At 31.9% G+C, this 26,484-nt stretch overlaps 3 protein-coding genes and 1 long non-coding RNA gene across 8 annotated transcripts; all 4 read right to left on the bottom strand.

Annotated features, from left to right (window-relative positions):
- Positions 1–305: 305 nt before the first annotated feature.
- LOC112787181 (zinc finger protein ZAT7-like) lies at positions 306–752 on the bottom strand. The gene has a single exon (XM_025830348.3). It carries the CDS (start codon positions 750–752, stop codon positions 306–308), a length of 447 nt encoding a protein of 148 aa, XP_025686133.1.
- A 3,682-nt stretch (positions 753–4,434) lies between these two features.
- LOC112787155 (protein ALP1-like) lies at positions 4,435–9,053 on the bottom strand. Of its 2 annotated transcripts, none has more exons than XM_025830347.3 (3): positions 8,915–9,053; positions 8,529–8,725; positions 4,435–6,093 (listed from the first exon to the last, which is right to left on the bottom strand). In XM_025830347.3, the coding sequence occupies exons 2-3, from the start codon at positions 8,668–8,670 to the stop codon at positions 5,048–5,050; spliced, it is 1,188 nt and encodes a 395-aa protein (XP_025686132.1). In that variant the 5' UTR covers positions 8,671–8,725; positions 8,915–9,053; the 3' UTR covers positions 4,435–5,047. The 2 variants fall into 2 exon arrangements, with proteins under 2 accessions (XP_025686132.1, XP_025686131.1); XM_025830346.3 differs by having other exon boundaries at positions 8,529–8,728; positions 8,915–9,017.
- Positions 9,054–13,708: 4,655 nt separating this feature from the next.
- LOC140183684 (uncharacterized) lies at positions 13,709–14,740 on the bottom strand. The gene is made up of 2 exons (XR_011879453.1): positions 14,519–14,740; positions 13,709–14,128 (listed from the first exon to the last, which is right to left on the bottom strand). It is a non-coding gene; the product is annotated as an uncharacterized lncRNA (long non-coding RNA).
- Positions 14,741–21,440: 6,700 nt separating this feature from the next.
- Positions 21,441–26,058, bottom strand: LOC112787129 (protein SOSEKI 5). 4 transcript variants are annotated; one of them, XR_011879452.1, is made up of 6 exons: positions 25,385–26,056; positions 25,231–25,300; positions 24,261–25,142; positions 22,712–22,755; positions 22,305–22,434; positions 21,441–21,701 (listed from the first exon to the last, which is right to left on the bottom strand). XR_011879452.1 is itself a non-coding variant. In XM_072232215.1 (5 exons), exons 1-5 carry the CDS (start codon positions 25,632–25,634, stop codon positions 21,687–21,689), a joined length of 1,347 nt encoding a protein of 448 aa, XP_072088316.1. In that variant the 5' UTR covers positions 25,635–26,056; the 3' UTR covers positions 21,441–21,686. The 4 variants fall into 4 exon arrangements, 3 of the variants coding, with proteins under 3 accessions (XP_072088316.1, XP_025686130.1, XP_025686129.1); XM_072232215.1 differs by lacking the exon at positions 22,712–22,755; XM_025830345.3 differs by lacking the exon at positions 21,441–21,701 and having other exon boundaries at positions 21,770–22,434.
- Positions 26,059–26,484: the final 426 nt, after the last annotated feature.

The raw sequence follows: 26,484 nt of genomic DNA, 5'->3' as shown, positions 1-26,484 counted from the left end.
TGGGTAAAGTTAGAGTTGGGATTAAGATTAGGTTAATTTAAAAAAGATAATTTAAAAATTTCGAATAATTTTTTAAAGTTTCTATAGTTTTGTCAATAGAAACTTATTTTTTACAGGCACAACGTTAATTTTATTTTTTTTAATGGTTAGATTCTCAGCACATAAAAAAAAAACTAGTATGCTTAAGAAAAAAAAATTAAATTCCAGACAAAAAAGTTAAATGAAAGACTACAACTAGAAGTTGCCTCAAATTAAGAAAATACTCCAATAATCAAATAAAACAATCCAACATAGGAGTCTTTAGGTTAATTAAGCTTGAGATCATTCTCAGAGGGCGTGAGGTTCAAGTCTAAGCACAAATTAAACCTTCTAGTTTTAACACTACCATCACTAGTAGATTTGGTCATGGCACCATGATCATGAATTACCATTCCACCATTTCTATGCTTTCTCATATGTCCTCCAAGGGCTTGTCCAACCGCAAACTCCAGCCCACAAATAGAACACGAGTGCATCTTGTTCTTCGTCATCATGTTCCACGATGATAACGAAGAACTTGACGGTAATTGACACGAAAGATCTGCACCCATCATGAGCTTAAGCTTCTTATGACTCGCTCTGTGTCCTCCAAGTGCTTGAAAAGATAGGAACCTCCTATGACATGTCTTGCACTTAAAGCCACCACCCTTCAATGGATGGTTATTGGTTTTGGTCTCACCAACTTTTGTTAGTAACATCAAGCAATTAACCATGTCTAAGTAGACCAACAGGGTACTATTGCATGTATAATATAAGGTTGAGGAATGTAATGTTTTATGGTGATAATTATGTGTGAATTTTGGTTGCACCGAGCTCTAATATATATATGACAGTAGCAACTGACTATAGACTATAGTTTTAGTTTAATTACTTGTATGTAATTAAGCAATGATTGATAGTGGGAAACTAAGTAACGCGGTTGAAGTACAACAATGGGACTAATTGCTTTTTCTTTGTAACGAAGGAATTATTAATTAAAAAATAAATTTACGATCTTAATTAATTAATTATACCTTGGGGTATAATAATTTATTTTCAGAAATGATTATAGATATATAATTAAGATGACGTTGTTAAGAATAAGATTGCGTGAGCGTGTGTATATGACTACATAGATGGGTTGTGTTTTGTCATTTATGGTTGTCCATGTTGAAGAATCCAGAGAAAAACATTAGTGAGAGTGGAAATTACGATGGGAATGAGTATGAATGAGTAGAAAGGAAAATGGAAGGTAGAAGCTAAGAAGATTGTTACACCGCGTGGGTCCTAAGATAAAAAAGATTTTTAATTAAATGTTCACAACATAAGTAAGAGTTTAGCTACCAAAGAAACCCAAAAAGGTTGTTGTTGTTAGGATTTGGTTGAATTAGTCCCACATTGCTTAGGATAGCAAATGGAGTGGGTGGCCTAGGTTATAAATATGAGGCTAAGTTCTCCATTTGTTTTTGCACCAGTCAGAAACACTTTAAGCTTGTATCTGATTTTTCTTTTCCTCTGTACTCTTTGATTAGAGAGTGTTGTGAGGTGTAGTTAGATATTTGCTTTGAAAGAGTGTGGGTGTACTGGGGTGCCGGTGAGAGAAAGAAGTCTATGTGTTGTAACAATTTTCACATAGTGATATTCTCTGGTTGTCATTTGACAACGGCCGTGGTTTTTTCTCCGGTAATTGGAGTTTCCACGTTAAATTCTTGTGTTGTGATTGTGTCTATTTTATTTCTCTGTCAAAGGTGTTTTCTCAAGGGGGAATTGTGTCTTATTCCCAACAAGTGGTATCAGAGCTTCGGTTCGGTGGGATTTATTCTTAGTATGCTCTGTGGTTGCAGCCTAGTCTGACCTTCCACATCAGAAAAGAATTTTGTCCTGTGGCTTGAGGTTGATCTTTGGTTGCTGTTGTTGTTGCTGGAAGGCAGTGTGACTCTGTGAGAGTGCAGTTTGGAAAAGGTTCTGGCTAAGGAAAGACTTGGTATTTAAGTGTGTCCATTGTGACCCACCTCTCTTTCCTGGGGACCCTTCCTAGTGCACGGTCTACAGTTGAGTTATAATATTCCAGTATACGGTTGCAACAATGTCAGGATATTCAAGTGCTGTGAAGCTTGAAATAGAGAAATTTGATGGAAGAATCAATTTTGCCTTGTGGCAAGTACAAGTCAAGGATGTGTTGATACAATCAGGTTTGCACAAGGCGTTGAAGGAGAAGATCTCTGGTTGCTCTCTCTATGAGAGAAGATGATGTTCTCTAGAAGACAAGAAGTATCCTCATGGTATTACCGCACTGCCATGGATAAGGATGAGTTGTGGCAATCAGGTCCACAATTGCACACGGGCATTGGTTGGCGTTGAGATGCAAGGTGTGTGGCGGAGTTAGGTCGATGGCTGAAGAACTTCCAGGAAAAGCCAATTTGGAAGTTGCACCATGAATTTTCAGCAAGGTTTCGATCTGTACCAAGGCGAAATTCTTGGAGTGGTCTAATTCCAAGTGAGTATACTTTCATGGTGGAGTATGATAGTTCTCTGAACTATGATTGTCGGTATAGACAATGGCAGCAAAGAATTGTCGGTGTTGACAATGGAAGCTGAAGATGTGTGACTATTTCAATCAAGGTGGAGATTGTTAGGATTTGGTTGAATTAGTCCCACATTGCTTAGGATAGCAAATGGAGTGGGTGGCCTAGGCTATAAATATGAGGCTAAGTTCTCCATTTGTTTTTGCACCAGTCAGAAACACTTTAAGCTTGTATCTGATTTTTCTTTTCCTCTGTACTCTTTGATTAGAGAGTGTTGTGAGGTGTAGTTAGATATTTGCTTTGAAAGAGTGTGGGTGTACTGGGGTGCCGGTGAGAGAAAGAAGTCTATGTGTTGTAACAATTTTCACATAGTGATATTCTCTGGTTGTCATTTGACAACGGCCGTGGTTTTTTCTCCGGTAATTGGAGTTTCCACGTTAAATTCTTGTGTTGTGATTGTGTCTATTTTATTTCTCTGTCAAAGGTGTTTTCTCAAGGGGGAATTGTGTCTTATTCCCAACAGTTGTAACAGTGAATTGTGAATCAAGACGAAATTTATCTATCATATCCTATAATGTCATTATTTAGAATCAATTGTTATATATATATATATATATATATATATATATATATATATATATATATATATATATATATATATATAAATCAATTATTTATAAAAGAAATATGTTAAAATATAAAATATATATTAAAAATAAATTAAATGATATATATTCATATTAGCAGTATATAAAATTAAATTCTATTACTTACTATGAGTCTATCAAAAAAGCTTAGAAATCAATCTTTTTAACAACATTTAGCTCTCTTTTCTTATTGGCGAAAGAATTTAGTTCTTAATTAGGCCCTAAAAGTATTTAGGTAAAAGATAAAAATAACATTTTAAATTATTAAATCTCGTTGATATTTTAACTACTACGGTAAACAGTTAGTATTGGAAATGGATTTTTTTATTTTTTTTTCAATATTTTTGTAAAAATGTAATTTTTTATCATATATTTTTTAAGCGAGACTAAAAAAAATAGATGAGAAAAAATATTAAATAATGAGAGATCACATTTTATAAAAAAATTGAGAAAAAAATTAAAAAAATCTATTTTCGTAATATTTAAAATAAAAGTTAAAAGTGGAAAATCCTAAAGTTTAATTTGTGAGAATAAAGCAAGGAAACGAAGAAAGAAGTCAGCAGAGGCAAGAAAAGTGTTCCAATGCAGAAGCTTCGTTAAGTCAAAGTAGTTACGATGAGTCAATTACTCAATTAAGTTATAGAAAGCTTTCCAACAAATACGTTTAGGATTTCCCTTTAAATATATAAGAAAAGAGGAAGTATAGCTACCTAATGGAGTATTTGTATAATGTGTACAATGGGGATTTAGGGATATTCGATTCAGTAGATGTTTATTATTTCTGGTACCCAGATGTTTATTTTGGATAGTATGGATGTATTGTATTTAAAAAATTAGTAATATTTTATTTTAAATGTTCATTTTTTAATTTATATTGGGCCAAATAAATAGCCTATTATACACATTGTACAAATATTCCATTGACTCCCTAGCGGAATTCGAAAGAAAAATCTTTAAAGTCCCAAAAATAGGTAAAGAAAAAACCTTTGGTATAGAAACCTTTAGCGAAAATACTCTGTGACTTGAACAGCTTATGCCAAAAAAACTTGACTCAAGAAATTTATCTTTTTAACTACTATCAAGAAAATTTAAAGGTTATGCACTATTATGTTCAATTTTTTTTTTTTAATCAACAAATTGTCCAAAAATAAAATTATTACATGATCTATCTTAAATAATAATAAAAAGACATAAGTTTCTCAGTCAAGAAACATTTGCGCAAAAAAAAAAAAAGATCCAATGAGTTAGTTCAACAACAATAACCTCAAATTCAGTAATAAATTTCCTAGTAAGGTTCATAACAAAAGCATCTGAAATCATAAGTATTTACACATGATTCTTCAAATAGTATCCACGAATGTAATGTGAAAATATTACTCAAATCCAAGTACAATTGACCTAGTTATGATCAACTCTGTTAATTCTACTAAGAAATTTAAGTTGACATGAGTTTACCACTACATTGATCCTCAAAGAAATCAAAGAGAAAGATCAATATCACAAGCGAGGTGTATTTGTAAGCTGAGATTTTAGAGGGAAAAGGATGAAAGGAAAAAATTTAGCTGCGTTTCGTTCACATTTTCATTTTTTTCTCCAGTTTGACTGTTTTCTGTTTTTAGAATTTTGTAAAGAGAAAAAGAAAAATAGTGAAAACAATACAATTCTGTTTCTGTTTTTATCTTCTATTTTCTTTTTCTTTCACGAAATTTTGAAAACAGAAAACACAAAAATGAAAACAGAAAATGAAAATGCACGCAAGCAAGTAACTATGATTTTCCATTTTACTCTAAAATCCGATTGCTCTAAAACCTCAACTTGAATAGACTATGAATTTCAAAAAGTAACAGAGTATGATGATCATGGAGGCAGAATTCTAGTCAAGTAGAGAGAGAGCTTTTCTCTCAGTGATGCTCCCTTTGCATCTGAAGCTCCACATATCAGTTGATGGTAACCGGAGTCGTGATTGTGAGCCAAAGAAAGCTCATCCTGCACCTCGTCTTCCATATCGATAACAATGTTGTGAAGTAAGCAGCAAACCAGAATGATCCTCGGCAACCTGTGTTTGTCCGGCCGCCACATTGATCCTTGAATGATTTTCCACATCTCCTTTAGCCTCATCAGCGCCCTCTGCCCCAGCATCCGCGTCGCGAAATGCTGCCGGTTAAAATTCGCCTTTGGCTCGGCGAGCTCTTTTCCTTCATAGGGGACAAGGAGGTAAGGCAGTAGAGGATAGCCTAAATCGCCAATAATATATTCCCTTATTTCACATCCTTCAGAGACAAGTAATGTCTTACCATTCAACCTGTCTCCTTTATCACAAAGTTTGCAGAAGTTTGAACTCTCAAACACCAACCAATCCTTCATTTTACCTGGCCAGCCGGTGACTATGTCACGGAACCTCATGTCAGCATCCACTATCGCCTGCAAGACCATGCTGTGGTTCTTCTCGTGATCAAGCCACACGTTACTCGAAGGTTCTGAGGCAGGCAAACACATTGTAATGTGTGTAGCATCAATTACACCACAGCAGTTGGGAAGGCCACGTACTTGCTCGAATTTGGATTTGATTGCAACCATTTCTGATTCGGTAGGCCATTGCAAGTGGTGTAGCCCTCTTTCTTCCATGGATTCGACAAATCGCCAAGTGACTTGTGAGACAGTTGAGTGGTTTAGCCCGAACGAGTCACCAATTGTGACCAGCGAATCACCTGATCCCAGCCTTCGTAATGCCACGGCTACCTGATCATATAAAGACATTGGCTTGCCACTTGTAAATATAAAATGTGCTGATTTTGTCTTCATATCTTCCTTAACAAGTGAGCATATGTACTCAAATGTGTTTCTTGAGATCTTGAAAACAGCCTGAAAGCTATCCAAAGACTTTGATGGAGACTGCTGAAGACCTGCAAAGCAACACGTTAAGAACTCTAGAGTTTTCGATAACTATAATTCGTTCAAGGAAAAGCAATTCTCCTTCGCTATCTCTAAAAGAAATGGGTCACTTGAAGGATCTAACTGTTACTGACAGAGATCAAGAGCCATAAACTTTGTTATGAAATAAGTAAGGTTCATATATATGTAAATTATGAAATATGTCTAATTATAGATGTAAGTTGCCAAATAAACACAAACCTAACATAAAAATGTCTAAAGATTCATGGCAATTGATTTTGTTTTTAAGATAAAAGCAGCACGTGTTGTTTCTAGTTTCCCCAAAATTATGGAAAATCAATAAGCTATTCCTATAAGATAAATTTCGCAAAATGCTTATGCTTGTTCCTTCCTATGCAAGCACTTGCTCACAATCTTCGATTGATTATTTACTGAAAACACAGATCTGCAAAAAACTATAGCATAATGTTATGACACAATCCTAGTATACTTCATAAAAACCTTTGAAAAATTGAGTTGAATAATTAACACATCTGTGGATCAATGTATCTCTGCTACTAAACCCACCGTTTGACGGACTATAAAAGCCGAGAATAAACAAATTACTTGTGAACATGATGGGTTTATTGAAAATCTGTTACTTTATTCGGACTTATCACTTTAAGCAATCAATCAAACAATCACTAGTAAGTGATTAACTAAAGGAGGATGCGAACTAGAAACATGATGCTGAATTGTCTGTTATAATTGGTACTAACATTACTTAATAAACTAAACAAAAATCTAATTTTTCCCTGATTCAATGCTGGTGGTAACTTCCTTCAGCAGCAGAAATTGAATTAAAATCAAGTAGCTGTACTAAAGAGTTTCAGAAAATGTGGTATATTATATCTTGGTAGCATTTGCTTAAATAGCTGCAGCCTGATCTACATCATAGAGATGAACCATTTCAAAAATAAATAAAACCAAGGACAAACAGATATAATTTATCTAAGAGTAATGTAAAAGAAACAGATAAATAATTAGAGTAATTGTAAAATTTATCAGCAAACTTTTGAACACGTCAAGAGTATTTGTTCTCATTCTACAGCATATTATGTATTCAGCATCCCTGTTAGCATGGAATTGATTTCATGAAAACCAACAACTGAGAATATGCTCACCATACATGTTTAAAATAGTATTAAAACATAGAAACTGCACTACACCTTGAAACTAACCAATAAAATGAGAGCCGTTGGACTTGAAACAAAAAGAAGGTCAATTACTTTGCCCCCCTCGAAATTTATAAATAAAAATAAGTATTTACAAGCTGTTGAGGGCATGGATATAAAACTAAAATTTGCTCTGCCACTATGAATAAACCCTCTATCAAGGTTAGTTATGCCTTTTACTAGTTAATTGCTACTCTTTCTTTTTGAACTCAATAACATGAACCATTTATTTAGCAACAGGGATTTGCAGAGACACGGCCTATTGAGTAATGAGCATAACACTAGAGAAGTGCTACACAGCCAGAAACACATAAGCAAACCATATCATAGTTGATTAGTATTTTCCTTGAATGGTAATTTCCCTCTAGAAAAACAAATCTTTGAGTTACAAGAACCAATCACAAGTCACAACAATATAGTAATGGCAGTAAAGTTCTAAATTTTCATATACTTGTTCATCAGCATTTGATGAATTGGTAATTTGTTGAGGAGTAACAGTCACATATACATATATAGCCTGTAATTTCTTAGCATAAGCATTTAGACAATTCCAGAAACACGAAGCTTGATATCACATTTCACATTAAACAGTTATCTTCTCCAAGGGGCAAGAAGAAGAAAGTATAATTCTCTTTGGATTATTTCTTTCTTTTGGGGTTCTCAAGATATCCGCCACCGGACGATGTAACAAATCCCTTCACATATTGTAGGGCAACTTAAAGGAACATAGGTTACAGAGTGGCACTATGCCTATGGCGAGTTTAGAAACCTCGACACTACTTAAAGGAAGGAGAAGGTCCTTCTCTGTTTGGATTTTCTTTACTCGAGCATAATGTACTATATCTATATGATACAATAACAAGTGTAGGCTTCATTACATAGTTATCATACAATGTCACTAAACATTTCTTGATTGGTAAGCCAAATGGATCGGAATAACAGTCAACTCGAGAATCAAATTAGGGATCCATAGCTCATGCATCAAAACTCAAAATGCATTGGCATGATTCAATACAAGTAGAATTTCAATGAGAAAACAAGAAAAAACTGAAATCATGTAATAATTAGAGATGTTAAGATACCAACACAAGATACCCCATGACAGCAAGATTCATCAACAAACCAAAAAGCCATAACATCAAACATATGAAAACAAACACAAACATGAAAACACCAAGAAAAAAACATGACTCGAATTAAGAAACAGTAAAAGTGAAGAAAGAGAACCAAACCATTAATCCTCTTTGAGAAGTCATGCCACCAATCTAGAGGACCCTCTTTGTTTTGAGGGGACCCAGAAGCAGAAGAACCATTCTCATCATGCTTCTTGTCTTGCTTTTTTCTCTTCTTGTAACCTCTCACAGGACCCATCATCAGCCACAACAAACAAATTCCAATCCACACCACGAATTTGGGGTGAGGGAAAAACCTGCTGCAATTCACAGTAAAATAACAAATCAAACCAAAAGAATAATATATTCACACACACACATATATATATATATATATATATATATACACACAGATACATACATACATACATATATTATATCATTATTATGGTGACATAATAGATAAATAAATATATATAATATAATTACAGTAAGAAAATACAAACCTTAGAGAGTGAAGAGCTGTGAGATGGTGGTGGGAATAGGAATGACAAGTTTCGGGGCAGTGTCAAATGTTAAATGGGGTGTTTTTGTGAGTGAGGCGTTCTTCAAAGTTTTAAAGCATGCAACAAAGGAGATAGCTTTGGTGAAAAAACTAAAAATAAAAGTTACAATTTATTTTTTTATAATCTATTTTATTACCTTTTATTGTGATTCTCAATTTAATATTTTAAGATATAAAAAATTGTACTCATATCATTTAACCTTTTTATTATAAAAAATAAAAAAGTTAGCTAGTATTAATTCAAATATAAGACAAAAATAAGATAAAAATGTTGACTACTTAACATTTTTTGTTAAGTCCGTTGTATTGTTTTGTCTTATTTGTCATAAATTTTTATAAAATATTATTTTTATTCTAAATATAAATTAAGTAGTATTATTTTAAAAATATTTGTTTTATAATTATAGAATAATAGTTTTGGATAGTAGACTTTCAGCTATTACTTTTACAAATACAACAACGGTCATAATTAATTTTTTATAATTTGATTAATTTGACTAAATTTTTATTTAATGATTTTTAATAATTAATTTCACATAAAATTAACTGCACTTGAATTTTTACTACCGTATAAATATCAGAATTATTAAATATAGTTTAACTATTAGTTTTTACCTCTAAATTGTATTCGGCGTTTATATCTTAAGAAAAATTGTAAGTGTTTTAGTATTTAATTATTATTATTAGATATATATTAAAATTAGTTATTAATATAAAATTTATATAAAAAATAAATTAAACAATATATATAGAGAGTAATTAATTTTGGTAAATATATATTATTTTTATTTAATATTTTAAGTATTTTAATAATTTTAATCATTAATTTTATTTGCAAATATATACATAATTAAAATCAATTATTAAAATAATTAAAACAACTAACATCATATGTTTACTATGTCTTATAGTTAATTTTTTATTATATAAAATGTAGCAGTAGTAACTCCAAGTAGCACCAAAACATATGGGTTGGTTTTTGTTCTTTTTATTAAGTGTTTAAGATAATGTGTTGTGTGTCAGCACATGAAATGAATTTGAGCAACATATAACAAACCGACTGTGTGAATAAAAATAAGAGATGTCAAAGAATATTATATGTACTATTTATATATACATTTTTGTTATATGCTTTCTACTTTTAACATTAAAAATGATTAATAAAAATAAAAATCTATTATAAATAAAAATTATTTAAAAAATACACGCAAGAATTAGTATAAATATCATTTCTCATATCTTAGAATAACAATTAACAACCCAATTTTGCATGTATTAAGGTTCAAAAATTGTGATAGAGTTGTGCAATAAATTTACTTTAAGGTATTTGAACTTTTTGTGCACTAACAAAAATTTCACAAACAGAGTTGTTTTTCTTTTAAAGAGGATTGGATATTTTGTTCAATATGTTTAACTTTTGAAATGCTTTTAAGATTTGAAATACTTTTAGAATAACAAAAATACATCAAGAATCAAATATTGAACATAAAATTTTTTGAAAAACAACCAACTTGATTTGGTCGAGTGGTCAGCTCACTCGTCTACTTAAACAAGTGTCTTCAAATTATTTACATTTAAGGAGTTAAGGAAAGGCCAATTTATTTAACTGAAGTAATTTTTAAGACTTTTAAAATAATAAAAACATGTTTAAAAATAAAATTTTCGATATAAAAAATTTCTTAAAAAAATTTAACCGTTTACTATAAACATATGTTCTCTACAATTTTTTTATAATAGATATAACTTTGTTTGATAGAAAAGTGTAATTAGTTTAGTTCTAGTTTTGTTAATCTACATATCTACAATTGCAAATTGTAATTTGTTTCCATCATTATATTCTAATATCTCGGTAATGTTTGATAGATAAAAAATAATATATTAAAATAATTTAAATTTATTTTATTTAATGTTTGTTTATTATAAAATATATTAAATAAAACTAAAAAATAATAAATTTTGATAATATTTTATTTTTATTACTAAATATTTTTGTCTTCTAATTCAACCTTACTTCTTTACCGCTATTATTTATGCGAACAGAAACAGCAGATGAGCAGACAGAAAAGCCTCAAATTTATTAAAGTTCTACCAACGAGAAATAATGACATTTCCTATCATGTAAGGAGGAGAATCTTACATAGGTAGAATAAAATATCTAATTATTGGGCACTTTGGGATACTTCACTTGATCATGAATTCATGATCGGTCAATTGGAATTAGGTAGCTTTTTTAAATTTTTTAAGACAATTTTTGACAAAAGTGTCATGTAAAATGCATATAAATATTTAGAAAACAATATATTATAAGTTTATTATTGGTAGGAAAAAAAAACCTAAAGTCATTTCTAATAGATATTTACTTTAGGTTGTGATCTTATAGACATGTGATTCGTTATAGTTGGATAAATATGCTACATAACCATCTTTAAAGAAAAAAGTAAATTTTTTGTTATCTACAATTATAATTTATATCAAACAGTTAAACATTACATATTGTTTTCATAGATTTGACGAAAATGCTAATTGCTCCTGCTTTTTAAATTAAAGAAGCAAAAACCGTAATTGCCGAAATGCTATTTTTCACCGTTCAAAAGAGTTTTTAAAAGAATTCTTAAAATTTTTAGTTCTAAATTTAAGTGAAATTGATGAAGTAATTTTTTATATGAAGATATTTTTATTTAAAAATAATAATTAAAATTATTAGATAATTTAATATATTTAATTAAACTACTTAATATAATAAATACGCACAATAAATATAAGAAAAGTTTAGAGGCCAACAGTTTTATTGAAATTTGGCTAGTAGTTAATCTGCAAAAGTAAAATGAGTGATCTCTTATTTTTGGATGAAATCTCATACTATTAAAATTATCAATAATAATTAATTGATAGCTACAAATCACACAACTTACTGGTATCATGAATATATATATAAGATTAATGAAAGGTGTTTCTCTTATGATACTACAAAAAATTATCATAGTCAATTTCGACAATGTATTTCTGAGTTGAATTGTTATATGGTTTTTTTTTGTGACCAATTGTTATATGGTTGAATTATATCACTTCATTTACTCCGATTTATTTAGTTATTTTAATTTTTATTTCAATGCATCATCAATTGATAAATATATCCTGCCAACAAAAGAAAAAGGAATTAATAAATTCAATTTATAATTTATCTTTCTTTGGGATTTGTGCATAAACTGGTTGTGGATAAATTACTTAATTTAATGTTTGTTTCCACAATACTCAGCCAATAATAATAATAGTTGATTGATAAAGGAATAAACTTCCCCCCTTTTCAAAGTGATGCTGTTAAATGTAAATTTTTATTATATATATTTCCACATGCTTTCTTGTTTTATTTAAAAAATTTATAGTGAAAAAATTGTATTTTGCAATGTTAATTAGAATAAAAATAAAAAATCCAATCATATTCAAAAAAAAAAAAGAAAGAAAAAGACAGAGTGGTTTCAACTTAAATTCCATAAAGAGGGCCATAATATTTTTATTTTGATTTTTATAAAAAAAAATTTTTGATTTTAGTCTAATAAAATTTTAAAAAATTTTAATTTTAGTTGCTAATAATAGTTGTTTCCATTAAGTTAATTTTTGAATATTTAATTGTCACGTCATCATTTAACTTATTACGTCAACACTTGTCCTAACAAAAATTAAAGATAAAAAAACATTTTATAGAGACGAAACTATATTTAAGCCAATATAATAGTTTTTGACTGGATGAGGGGAATAATATGAGGCCCTAAAAAGCTGCTCTTGACTTGGGTTCACTGTAGAGGCCTTTTTAGGCTAGTTTCCAGTTTGTAATTTGCTTATTCTTCTGGGCCTTTAGCCCTTTTATTTACCAAAACAAAAAAAAAAACAATACATTTTCCTGTTTTACATCTGCATCGTTAAGGGTCATTCCCATTATTCACATTAACAAAGAGAGAGAGAAATTGAATGCTTTTGGACATTAAAAGTTTATGTAGATGGTAAAATTTCATGAACTACCAAACTCAATGATAAATATATTGAGTAATGCTATATATCTAAATTTTTTTATGAATCAACTCCAATCAAATTAAACAATAGAATTTAAAATAATATTAATTATAATTGATTTTTATTATGTTAAACCAACTTGATTAGATTTAGTTAACAAAAGAATTTAGTTGTGTAATATTATTCAAATATAATTAGGTAGATGAAAAATTCTTATTTACTAAATTTAAAATTTCATCACGTAAATCAATGTTTGATATCTTTAAATTTAAAATAGAGAACATAAACTACTGTTAGCTACATAATAATCTACACGATTGATCAAATGTTTCTTCATTCTTCAATTTTTTTTTGTTATGCAAAGGTGGAAATTCAAACCTAGCTAGAACTTTTATGATTATAAATAAAAATAAGTATTTACAAACTGTTGAGGGCATGGATATAAAACTAAAATTTGCTCTGCCACTATGAATAAACTCTCTTACTAGTTAATTGCTACGCTTTCTTCTTGAACTCAATAACATGAACCATTTATTTAGCAATAAGAATTTGCAGAAACACAACCTATTGAGTAATGAGCATAACACTAGAGAAGTGCTACACAGCCAGAAACACATAAGTAAACCATATCATAGTTGATTAATATTTTTCTTAAATGGTAATTTTTCTCTAAAAAAATGAAACTTTGAATTACAATAATCAATCACAAGTCACAACAATATAGTAATGACAGTAAAGTTCTTAATTTTCATATACTTGCTCATCAACATTTGATGAATTGGTAATTTGTTGAGGAGTAACAGTCACATATACATGTATAACTTGTAATTTCTTAGCATAAGCATTTGGACGATTCCAAAAACACAAAACTTGATATCACATTTCACATTGAACAGTTATCTTCTCTCAGGGACAAGAAGAAGAAAGTATAATTCTCTTTGGATTACTTTTTTCTTTTGGGATTCCCAAGATATCCGCCGCCACCGGACGCAGTAACAAATCCCTTCACATATTGTAGGACAACTTAAAGGGACATAGGTTACAAAGTTGCACTATGCCTATGGCGAGGTTAGAAACCTCGACACTACTTAAAGAAGGAGGTCCTTCTCTGTTTGGATTTTCGCTGCTCGACGCATAATTACTATATCTATATGATACAATAACAAGTGTAGGCTTCAATACATAGTTATTATACAATGTCACTAAACATTTCTTGATTGGTAAGCCAAATGAATCGGAGTAACAGTCAATTCGAGAGTCAAATTAGAGATCCATAGCTCATGCATCAAAACTCAAAATGCATTGGCATGATTCAATACAAGTAGAAATTCAATGAGAAAACAAGCAAAAACTGAAATCATGTAAAAATTAGAGATGTTAAAATACCAACACAAGACACCCCATGACAGCAAGATTCATCAACAAACCAAAAAGCTATAACATCAAACATATGAAAACAAACACAGACATGAAAACACCAAGAAAAAAAACATGACTCGAATTAAGAAACAGTAAAAGTGAAGAAAGAGAACCAAACCATTAATCCTCTTTGAGAAGTCATGCCACCAATCTAGAGGACCCTCTTTGTTTTGAGGGGACCCCAAGAAGCAGAAGAACCATTCTCATCATGCTTCTTGTTTTTCTTTTTTCTCTTCTTGTAACTTTTCACAGGATCCATCATCGGTCACAATAAACAAATTCGAATCCACACCACGAATTTGAGTCTATACCTGCGTCACTGTGTGGGCGCACAATGAATATATATAAGATTAATGAAAGGTGTTTCTCTTATAATACTACAAAAAATGTTCGTAGCCAATTTCGACCATGGATATCTGAATTTTAGAATTGTTATATGGTTGAATTATATCAATTCATTTACTCCGGTTTATTTAATTATTTTAATTTTTATTTCACAGTTGATAAATATATCCTGCCAACAAAAGAAAAAGGAATTAATAAATTTATAATTGTCTTTTGTTGGGGTTTGTGCATAAAGCTGGTTGTGGATAAATTATTTAATTTAATGTTTGTTTCCACAATATTCAGCCAATAATAATAGTTGATTTATAAAGAAATAAATTTCCCCCTTTTTTAAGTGATGCTGTTAAATGTAAATTTTTATTATATAAAATATTTCCACATGTTTTCTTGTTTTATTTAAAAAGTTTATAGTGAAAAAATTGTATTTTGCAATGTTAATTAAAATAAAAAATAGAAAAATCCAATCATATCCAAAAAAGAAAAAGAAAAGACATAGTGGTTTTAACTTAAATTCCACAAAGAGGGCCATAATAATACATGGATTAAATAAGTTTTTAGTTATAGCAAAATATTTTTATTTTAATTTTTATAAAAAAATTCTTTTGATTTTAGTCTAATATAAATTTTTTAAAAAAAAATAATTTTAGTTGCTAATAATAGTTGTTTCTATTATCTGCTAACGTAATAAGTTAATTTTTAAATATTTAATTGTCACATTATCATTTAACTTATTACGTCAACACTTGTCCTAACAAAAATTAAAGATCAAAAAATATTTTATAGAGACAAAATTATATTTAGGATCTATTTGGAAAGCTTTAAAAATAATTTTTTGAATTTTTAACTTATGAAAAGTAGCAGTATTAATGTTTTGTACAATTTTTAAAGAGAAAAGTTCTACATACAAGTCATTAGGGCTTGTATGCTTTACAAGTTAATTAACGAATAAACCCTAAAAATGCGATGCAAAGTCTACGTTCTTCTTCTTTTTCCTCTTCCTCTTCTTCTTCTTCTCTTTCGTTTCTTGCATTCTCTTTCTCCTTCTTCTTCTTCTTCTTGCTGCACGTTCTTCTTCATCTTTTTCTTCTTCTTCTTTTCTTTCGTTTCTTGCTTTCTCTTTCTCCTTCTTCTTCTTGTTACACGTTCTTCTTCCTCTTTCTGTTCTTCTTGTTCATTTACGTGCTTTTCTATCTGTTTTCTTTCTTTGTTATTCTCGATTTCCATTTTTTTGGCATCAAACTCTGAAATCGTTTTTGAAGAAGAAGAAGCAGCAGAAGATGAGGAGGAGAAAGAGAAATAGTTCTGAAATATGTATAAGATGTACTTCAATGAATTTTGGGTGTATTTCTTAAATCCTTCGGGTGTATTTTTGTAATCCCTTAGGTGTATTTCTGTAATCCTTTGGGTGTATTTCTATAATCGTTTGGGTGAATTCCTGTAACCGTTGGGGTGTATTTCTGTAATCGTTGGGCTGTAATGGTTTGGGTGTATTTCTGAAGTTCCATTATCTTCAAATTTGGCAAGAAAATTGTTTTCATGGAGGAAGAAGAAGAGTCGTTCATAATGCATGGTGAGTAGCGCGCGTGGAAATAGAAAGTTGTTGAATAACGTGCGTTTTATTTACTCTTGAACGTGGAAGTGTGTAATGCGTTAATTAAGTGTAATGCGTGTGTTTTATTGGACTTGTAAGACTTGTAAATCAAAAGGACTTGTATGTGTAGCAGTCCCCATTTTTAAAACCAAATTGCAATTTTCTAAGAACCTATTTAGGAGTTTATAGAGAAGTTAAAAAAATGATTTCTTTCATGGCACCAGATTTGGTGGCCCCAGAACGTTTGAACCATTAAATGGTCTCATAACAAAACATATTTTTTAAGTTTTTTAAATAACTGCTAAATAGTCCTTTTTTAAATTTAATTACAAATTAACCCATATATTTTATTTAGTTATAAAAACCATTTTTTATTTTATAAATAATTATTTTATCATAAATCTATCATATTTATTAACAATCAAGAACAAAAACAATAACGAATTAGATCTTCCATTGATCCTAATAAATCTTTTGGATATTCCAATCGATTAAAAGATTAAATTTGATCCGTCATGTTCGTGAGGAATCATAAAATCGTATTTTCTTAAAAACCAATCGATTGAAAATAGTTGGGCAGCATGTTTTTCGCAAAAAATTAATCGATTGGTCATATTACCCAATCGATTGAACGATGACTAATAATGTGTGTTTCTTACAATTCAATCGATTGTTTAGAATTTTCAATCGATTGAATGCTTCAAAATAACCTGAGGTCTCACAATTCAATCGATTGCTTTGTTACTCAATCGATTGAATTCACCAAAATAATATGGATTTGCCTAATTCAATCGATTGAAGTGTGCTACCCAATCGATTGAAATATGTACTATGTCTATTTCAATCTTGTTGTCGTTTTTAGAAATTATATTGTTATTCATCTATCTTATCTTTAAAATTTTATCTTCAATTTTTGCGGTTTTATTTTGATTTAGATACTCTAATCTTATCTTTTCCTTAATATTAACATTATAAATTGGTGAATAATCCATCACCAATTATTTAATATCACCATTGAAATCGTGTATCATTTTCTTTGATTATTAAAAATTTCATTGTTTTTCTTTGAAACATCCAAGTACTCAATATCTATTTTTTTTTAATTTTTTATCCGTCTATTTAATATCTACCATTTCTTCATCGTTAATCACCGTTGCAGTAATCAACAAAGGTCCAATCAAGTTTTTTTATTGTAGTGTTCAGAGAATAAACCATCGTTTTCATTACAAAATCGATGTCAGTAAATAGAATATCTAATTTTGTAATTATTCGTTTCGATACATTATTCGTGAAATTGATTGTGTAATAAAAAAATATTTTTTTTTATCTTTTATTAATTCACAGACATTGAGAAATACTAAAAAGTAAATGGATATTATTATTTTTTATTATTAATTAGCTAACAATCAGGACTGAACTAGAAGGAGCGAGTAGCGACTTAGACACCCAAAATTTTAAAAACTATACTTATCTATAACAACATATAATGAAAATATAGAGGGTTTGGTGTCCAATATTTTTTCCTATTTTATCCCTATCTTTATAATCTAAAATTACATACTCAATCACGTATTCATGTTCTGTAAATTTTGCATTAACCTATGACAGAATGATGTAACTACTTCACTTAAAAAAATTGCTCACTCTCAATCGTAAGATTATAAAAATAAACAAGGTAATTTTTTAAATTAAATGTACAAAGAATAATTTTTCTCTTTAAATTATTATCATACTATTTTAATAATATACTCTTGATGCTTATATGCAATATATAATGATAATTAGTATATAAATTTAAATTTCAATATTACTCTTAAAGAGAGGTTTATTATTAAAAAAATTCTTTTGTCAATTTCATTAAATAAAAAAATTTCTACCCATTTTTTTCAGTAACCTCGTTAAGATATTCTTATTGGATGTAAATTATTATTATAAATATTTTTATTAAGATATGTTTTGAAGGAATAAAAGTAAAATAGTTCAATAAGAATAAATTTTTTAAAAAAAATAAATTTACACTAATAATTTTTCTCTCCAAATTATTAACTTACTTTTCTAATATACTCTAAGTACCTATCCAATCGATTGAATTGGAAATCACATACAAAATTTAATCGATTGGTAACATAACTAATTGATTTAAACAGTAAGACCTCAAGTTGCTAATACACATTTCAATTAATTGGGTAGCACACTTCAATCCATTGAATTTGGCATATCCATATTGTTTTCATGAATTCAATCGATTGGGTATCACAACCAATCGATTGAATAGCGATACCTCAGGTTGTTTTGAAGCATTCAATCGATTGAAAATTCTAAACAATCGATTGAATTATAAAAAATCCACATTTAATTTATTGTTCAATCGATTAGTTAATATGACCAATCGATTGGTTTTCAAGGAAACACGATTTTATGATTTCTCACGAACGTGACGGATCAAATTTAATCTTTTAATCGATTGGAATAGTCAAAAAATTTATTGAAAGATCTAATTTGTTATTATTTTTGTTCTTGATTGTTAATAAACATGACAGATTTATGATAAAATAATTATCTATAAAATAAAATATAGTTTTTATAATTAAATAAAATATATGGGGTTAATTTATAATTAAATTTAAAAAAGACTATTTAACAGTTATTAAAAAAATTTAAAAAAATTGTTTTGTTATGAGACCATTTAATGGTCCAAACGTTCTAAGACTACCAAATTCTGAGCCTTCTTTTATAATACTACTACTTTTTATCACATTTCTATAAAATAAGCACTTTTAGAACTAAAAACCCAAATAGAAAATAACTTATTTATAAACTACTTTCATATAGCTATTTTTTTTTGGTGAACAACTAAGAGGAAAAACAAAAGAGCAGAAAAGAAAAAGAAAAAAATTAGGTTCTTAACAATAAGAGAGGACAAACCACCTCTGGTGGCTGGTGTCAAAGGTGAACCTCATCAGTTCCGCTACCTCCAGATCCCATCTTTGCCAACCGATCTGCCACGACATTAGCTTCTCTCGGGATAAGCTCAAAACGAATATCCCAATCCCTTCTTAACTTCAAGTCAAAGATCAGTTGTATCACTTCTTTTTCAAGATGCCAGAGTGGAACTTGCCAACCAGTCACTAGCTCAAAAGCTGCTGTGCAATCTGTCTCACAGACAACAAGCTTAAGACCCGCCTCCCAAGCCCAAGCCAAACCTTTCCATATACTCCACAACTCCATCTTGATGACACTAGATCCAAAGGAATTTCCTGAGCATCCCATTACCCATTGACTGGAGCTATCGCGAATTACCCACCCAAAACCAGCACAATCATCCCCAAGTTCACACTTCCATCACAATTTAACTTCCAAGTACCAGGTTCTGGCGGAGACCAAGACAGAGGTTTTAATCCCTGGATGCAACACACTCGATTCTGAGTTGTATATTCAAAATCCACCATGCACCTGCGAGCCTTGTATGCAATTGACCCAGTAGATCCAAAAACTTCCTGAAAATTACCCATATTTCTATCTTGCCAAATTGATCATATTATAGCTGCAAATTTGGAACAACCTTCATTGAGGAGGCCATGCTTGAACCAATCATGCACCTCGTAAGAGTCAAAGAAACACACATCAGAAAAATCTAGAGAAACCCAAACTGATCGCACCACTTCACAATCCCGAAAATAATGAAGAATTGTCTCCGGAAGTTGATTGCAACGTGTACATAAGGATGAGGAGGAGAGATGTCGCCGAAAACGCAGATATTGAGTTGGTACAGCATCATGAAGGCAAAGCCACACTAGGAGCCTCAACTTTTCAGGGATCCGCGCCTTCCAAAGCCAAAGCCAGTTGATATTCCTATCCCAATTCAACTTCTTCTGAATTAACCATAAATATCCTTGTTTAGCAGAGTAAATAGTGTGCTCCCAACTCCAACCCAAATCACGACCAGAAGTCGAAATAGGTACTAAACTAAGAATGTCTTCCCTTAAGTCCCTAGGAATAAAAGAGTAAATCCTCTCCAAATGCCAAACTCCATCACGGTAAACATCTTCAATGGTCAAAGCAGCCTCACAGATATCAAGAAATTCAACCTTCGCTCCTACTGACCCAGAGTGCAACCAAGAGTCAAACCAGAAATTTTTAGAAAGAGCTCCCACTTCCCAAACAAACCCTTCCTTTAATACGGAAGCTGAGTGCACAATAGACTTCCTTTCATATAACTATTTATTGTTTAATTATTTTTTTAAAAGTAACTTAATTAAGTTGTTTATTCAAATTAGGCCTTAAGGCAATATAATAGTTTTTTACTGGATGAGGGGAATAATATGAGGCCCTAAAAAGCTGCTCTTATATTGGGTTCACTAAAGAGGCCTTTTTAGGCTAGTTTCCAGTTTATATTTGCTTATTCTCTTGGGCCTTTAGCCCTTTTATTCACCAATAAAAACCAATACATTTTGAGTTTTGACCAAAAATATTCAATCACTAAGGTAGCGTTTGTTTTCAGGTACTGAGACAGAGACCGAGAGACTGAGATTCAGTATTGTGTTTGTTAGTTCAGAGACTGGTACTAAAATTTCTGTCTCTGTCTCCAAAATTTCAGTATTTCAGTACCTCCAAAAAGTAGGGACACAGGGGACTGAAATTTTTAGAGATGGAGATTGAAACTTTAATAACATTTTATACCTTAAACACTTTCATTTCAATTAATTAATTCCAATTTTACTCTTTGTGCAAATTAAATTAGAGTTTCATTCTTATTTCAATTCCTGTCTCCCATTTTGCACCAAACAGAATACTGAGATTTGTTTCAATCCCTGTCTCTCAGTCTCGGTCTCTCAGTCTCAGTCTTTCTGTCTCTGTCTCTCCACCAAACGCTACCTAAGGGTTGTTGGAGTCCTTTTCCTGTTTTACATGTGCATCGCTAAGGGTCATTCACATTATTTTAAGTTTATATGCAAAGATATTCAATCATCGACCGCTCCAAGTATGGGTTGTCATTTCTAGTACACCCCAATTTCAGCTTCAACAAAATAGCCTTAAAGTAGTTTGCATTTCTTTCTAAGACTTTTAGGTCGTGTTCAACCATTTATCACTCTTAAGTAGAGCCTTCCTCTTGCAATGTTGTCGGTACTTTCCATTTCAATATATGTAAAGTTCAACATGAGAAATATCCATAGCAGATGTTTGTAGCGATTCTTAAGTAAGTAGATACAAATACCTCATTTCAAAGCATACTTACAATAACATTAAGTTTGATTTTTATTTGTTCAACACATTCATCTAGAAAGGAGGAGCCTCTTGTATTTATAAACTCTTGTTTCCCCCCTTTATTTAAACCCATGCTCCCGATCCCTCACATCACGTGTACCTGAAAATAAGTGAAGCTGAAGTGGATCTATCATAGTAACCTAAGACTAAGATGCTGTAAATCTCCTCTGAGGAAAGGGTCCATTCCACTCGTTTGTCATTTCAAAGTCAACCAAATAACAAGGAACGATGTTACAAGCCTACAAGTACTTCTTTAACATTAAAATTTACTACCCTCACAAATTTAAAAGCACAAAAACCACATAACGCCAGGAAAAGGAAACAGAGACCAGCGTTACAGCTTTACAAATGCTGACTTTTGCCCCCCACCAAAAACCTCCAAATTCCAAATTCCAAAATCAAATCGGCATTTTCATCACTTATCTAACTCTCCCTCAATGTATGTGCCCTCCCTGCTTCGACTTGCGAATTGCAATGCAATGCTCTATGCCATTAAACTACCACCTACAACTTGATTAGTCCTTATCCTAACCTTTGTCCATTTTTTACAGTCTTCAATAATTTAATCTTTCAAATTTTTCACTTCTTTAATAATAAGCTATCTTCTCCTCTCAGATGTCACTACTAACTTCCATTCAAATTTTTTTTGGTTCCATTTCATTTCGTGTACATTCATTCATTCCTTTCAACTTGTGGCTTGTACCTCAAATCTTTTGCTACCGTGTTGAGAAGAACCATCTTCTTTCTTTGTTGATAGTGTCTTGGACTTTCTTGGTATGCACTTTGCTCGCACCATGTCTCCGTCTTGCTCCATGATTTGCAACCGGGAACCACTGCAGAAGGGACAGCAAATCATACAAACATATGACTAAGTAGAACCACAATATTGATAATGCAATTTAACTCACACTCACTAACATAATCAATTTAAACAACAAAAGTCATTATTGACTAAAATGACGGTAAATACACAAAACTACTGAATATTTGAATGTGATCTTTGGCGTATTCATTTTCCCAATCACAGTTTCATTCTTTTTCCTCGGTGTATTCGTACAACTTGTATAATTATAGGTGGCAAACTGGAAAGTTTATTTATTGAAAAGTTACCAATAACTCTTTGGATGCTTTAAATTTGACCCCACATGCTGCAGCTGACAATATTAAATGGGGCCAAAACAAGGAAGACAGATATATATCAATAATTGCATTAAATCAACTAGAATTTACAAGCATATCTCATTTATTCACCCTACATACAAGATGAAACAGGACAGGCAGAGGTATGCAGGCAACTGTCAACTATCAATCTACATGCCAATGATAGCTAGCTGCGTGCTAGTTTTCTCTTTGTGTAAATTTCAACAGATTTCACCATGTATATGAATTTACAAACGTTTCCCAGGTATAAGAATGTACCAAAAGTTTTATAATAACAGATAAAAAAGAAAGAATGACAGACTAATTAAGAAAATCATCAAAATAACAGTTAATCAAACGACTTAAAATTATTCTAAAATAAAAACACAATATATACATTATCAATCAGTGCATATTTCATCAATCATAGTCGTTTGCATGTGCTGTGTTACTTTCCAAGAGGCAACACCATTCCAAAATGAGTTATTTTGTCTTTACTATTTAGAGGACATTGAGAATTTAGGATTGAATTCACTTTCGCTTTCAGCCAAAAAGATAATTAGGACGGGAAGAGGCAAGGCTACATGAGGAACATGGAGAATGGACAACATTTCCGGAGACAAAGGAAGTGGGAATCCTACCTTGTTTTGACAGTGATTGATAAAATTTGAACTCCAAAGTTACATTTAGTGTTTAGTTGTAAGAATTATGTTCAAAATGACATCTAAAGGACTACCAACTGTGATCACCTTTATCCCCCTCTTGGTCTATCCAAAGGTAGGCGTTTAATTTATTTACTCTTAAGAATGGGAAAAAAAAAAGGCAGAGTTAAAGTGATGGTAAAATAGTATTTGTACAAGAAGTTAGGTGTTAAAAATGTATTTTTCTGTGCTTAATGAAACAAGTAACAATGAAATAAGATTAGATGTTGTCAGTATAATACTTGTTTGACAAAATAAAACAATAAAACTTGACAATATATACATTTTTAGATGAATACTATTGCATTATTTTTACTCTATCACCTATTCACCTTTATTGATATTACCGCTCCATAGTCTGACTTGGGAAATTAAATAAAGAAGATATATGCAACTTTTGTCAATGACCAGGATACTTTTATTAATCTAATATAATAATATACTAGTAATCTTATTGTTTAATTTGTTTTACTCGACTAACATTTTCTACTGTCTTCAATCTCAAGATGCCTCTTCCTATGTGCAAGAAGCTTAACCTCAGCTTCAACCTCATTTTCATTTCTATACTAGAACCTATGGAGCTGAAAACTGTATGAATGTCAATGGCTACAGTCTCCAAAATTGCCAAAACCAATGCACACGTAAGCACGGATCTCAATTTCACAAAAACCTTAATCAGCGAACCAAATTAAAAATTCTTTTACAAGTAACAGAGGAAGAAAAGAGAAACTTACTTATCTAAATAGCAAACTAAAGAGCGTTAATCTAATGATAAACTTGTTTAGGCAAAAGATTTGAAGGCATAACAATTAACATACCTATCTGCATTGTAAGAAGAGGACCTCTTCAACGCAGGGAATTCAACTTTCTTGGTCTCAATCAAGCTCCCACTAAAATACTCCTTATCTTCCAATGTTACCCTGTTCAAATCTGGAATTTCCATCGATGTCCCTACCTCTTTTCCCACTTGATTAGCATTATTATTCCCTGATCCGCGGGGTAACCGAGCTTTGTAGTGCCCAACCAATGAGAACCCTTGATCCTTATCAGACTCGGCCCCACACTCCTTAAACGACACCGCACCGCACGATAGTAACTGCAAGAGAACCGACGAAGCCCTCATCCTTCCGCTATGACCATTCTCAGCCGTCACATTATTATTGTTAATCTTCGCAGAACACAATCCCAGCCGTCCATCCGCCTTCATCAGCGTCTCAAGCGTCTCCGGACTCGAATCCGACGGCGGAGGCGAGATCTCGTCCCTGCTCAGCTCAATGCTCTGATTATGACACGTGGCATGCGGGACCTGCTCCGATTCCGTGATTTCTTCTCCTTTGTCTTCGACTCCTTTCTTCTTCTGACTCTTCTCCTCTTCCCTAGCCGCCCTCCTCCTCCGCCGCCTATCGTCCGTCGTCTGAGTCGACGCGTCAGCGGCAATTTTTCCGGCGGAGTCTCCGAACGAGTCCGACTTGTAAACAAGGTACTCGTTCATGTCAATGGAGCTCCACGACTGATTGCGCCGCCGCGTCACTGCGACCGCGGGGAAATTAGCCTCTTCCTCCTCCGGTTTCTGCGTCTCGGAAGCTCTCGCATCATGATCAACAATCTCAGATCCTTTGAGAATGTAGTCTTGCCCCTGCGTCGGGTAAATGAAATCGTTCTCCGATAAATCGTGCCACACGAAGCCATTTTTGTAGCTCCTGAAATCGAAAAAAAAAATCAAAACAATCATAATGAAAAAACGAGCATGAAAATTTAAGCATTATGTAGAGCTCAAGGAAACAGTACCGTTTGGCGGACCATGAATACATTGCAGCCATGCCTTTTCCTCGAAGCAGGTTCAAGCGATTGATTACATCTGAAAAACGACGACGTTTTGAGCTTCTTGATTTGTTGTGTTAGTGGACAATATATTAAGAAGGAAGATGCATAATGCATTTACCTTTGAGGTAGAGTCCTTGTGGTGAGGAGAGAGGAACCTCCATGAAGTGAGGGTGCTCGAGGTGGCCGCTTCGGGAGAGGTAGTAAACGACGGATACTTTTCTTGCCGTTTTGGGCTTGGGTTCAGTCCAAACCTTGGTCCTCTCTGGACTCGTTTCTCTCTCGGTCCATTTCTTCGGAACATGATGAAGGTCCGTCATCGTTTTCCTTCCCTTGGAAGCGGAACTCGAAGTCACCGAGGGCGACGACATTTCTCCGTACTCTCTTAGCTGAACAAGACTGAGCAATAAAGCTTTGAAGAGTTGAATCAGAGTTGAAGTAAATAGAAAGAAAGCGATGCTAGCTAGCGGGAAAACAGAGAAAAAGGGTTCTTTCTTTTAAGGTATCGTTTGGAATTTGAAAAATGGGATTAATTAATTCATTAATTTAAGAAGAGCGGTAGGGTGGGTGAGTGTGAAATGAGAGAAGAAAGAAAAATTGTTTTGATGCTGAGGACAAACAGCTACCAAACAAGGAATGACTGTTTGGGTTTCAGATAGAAGCAGTCCTGTGAATGTGAGTGTGATAGTAGAATTTTTTTAAAAAAAATTTGACATTAACTACAAGACAGGGAAAAAGCAGAACGTCGTCGTAACGGCTTTGTTTTGTTCTTTGTCATGTTTTATAAAACTCCAAATGGTAATTCTGATTCATGATTTATATTTGATTTCATTTTCCCTCTCTGATCTCTGCTAGTTACTAGTACACTGCTAGTATGTATATGAAGGTTCAAATTATTACAAATGGTACTACTAGTCTCCTGTGTCGTGCTACTTGTCGTGTTACCAAAAGCCTAACCCAATAAATTTTACGGATTGCATCTATATAGTCTAGTAGTATTTGGCAGTAAAATAGAATCCAAATCCAAACGATGGTACAACATATACAGACACTTGTTCCATATTTTTCAGAAGATTGGAACCGGGACTTGATCAATGAACTACGGCACCTTGTGTAGAGTTAATTGCACCTGGCAGATTTGGTGGCTCAAAAATTTGAATATCAATTTAAAATTAGTCAATTCTGCCTAAATGACCATGCAAGGTATTATTCGGATATAAT

The sequence above is a fragment of the Arachis hypogaea genome, chromosome 3 (assembly GCF_003086295.3).
Source record: "Arachis hypogaea cultivar Tifrunner chromosome 3, arahy.Tifrunner.gnm2.J5K5, whole genome shotgun sequence".
Classification (NCBI taxonomy): domain Eukaryota; kingdom Viridiplantae; phylum Streptophyta; class Magnoliopsida; order Fabales; family Fabaceae; genus Arachis; species Arachis hypogaea.
This window is presented reverse-complemented; position numbering and strand designations above follow the sequence as displayed.

What these genes read in the sequence shown, in the direction of transcription:
- LOC112787181 (XM_025830348.3), bottom strand. Translation starts at nt 752, where the DNA reads ATGGTTAATTGCTTGATGTTACTAACAAAAGTTGGTGAGACCAAAACC.
- LOC112787129 (XM_025830344.3), bottom strand. Translation starts at nt 25,634, where the DNA reads ATGTCGTCGCCCTCGGTGACTTCGAGTTCCGCTTCCAAGGGAAGGAAA. An exon ending in ACAAGGACTCTACCTCAAAG is followed by an intron (nt 25,301 to 25,384) that starts GTAAATGCATTA and finishes GTCGTTTTTCAG; the next exon opens with ATGTAATCAATCGCTTGAAC. An exon ending in TCTTCTTACAATGCAGATAG is followed by an intron (nt 22,435 to 24,260) that starts GTATGTTAATTG and finishes TCCCTTCTGCAG; the next exon opens with TGGTTCCCGGTTGCAAATCA.
- LOC112787155 (XM_025830347.3), bottom strand. Translation starts at nt 8,670, where the DNA reads ATGATGGGTCCTGTGAGAGGTTACAAGAAGAGAAAAAAGCAAGACAAG. An exon ending in CTTCTCAAAGAGGATTAATG is followed by an intron (nt 6,094 to 8,528) that starts GTTTGGTTCTCT and finishes GTTGCTTTGCAG; the next exon opens with GTCTTCAGCAGTCTCCATCA.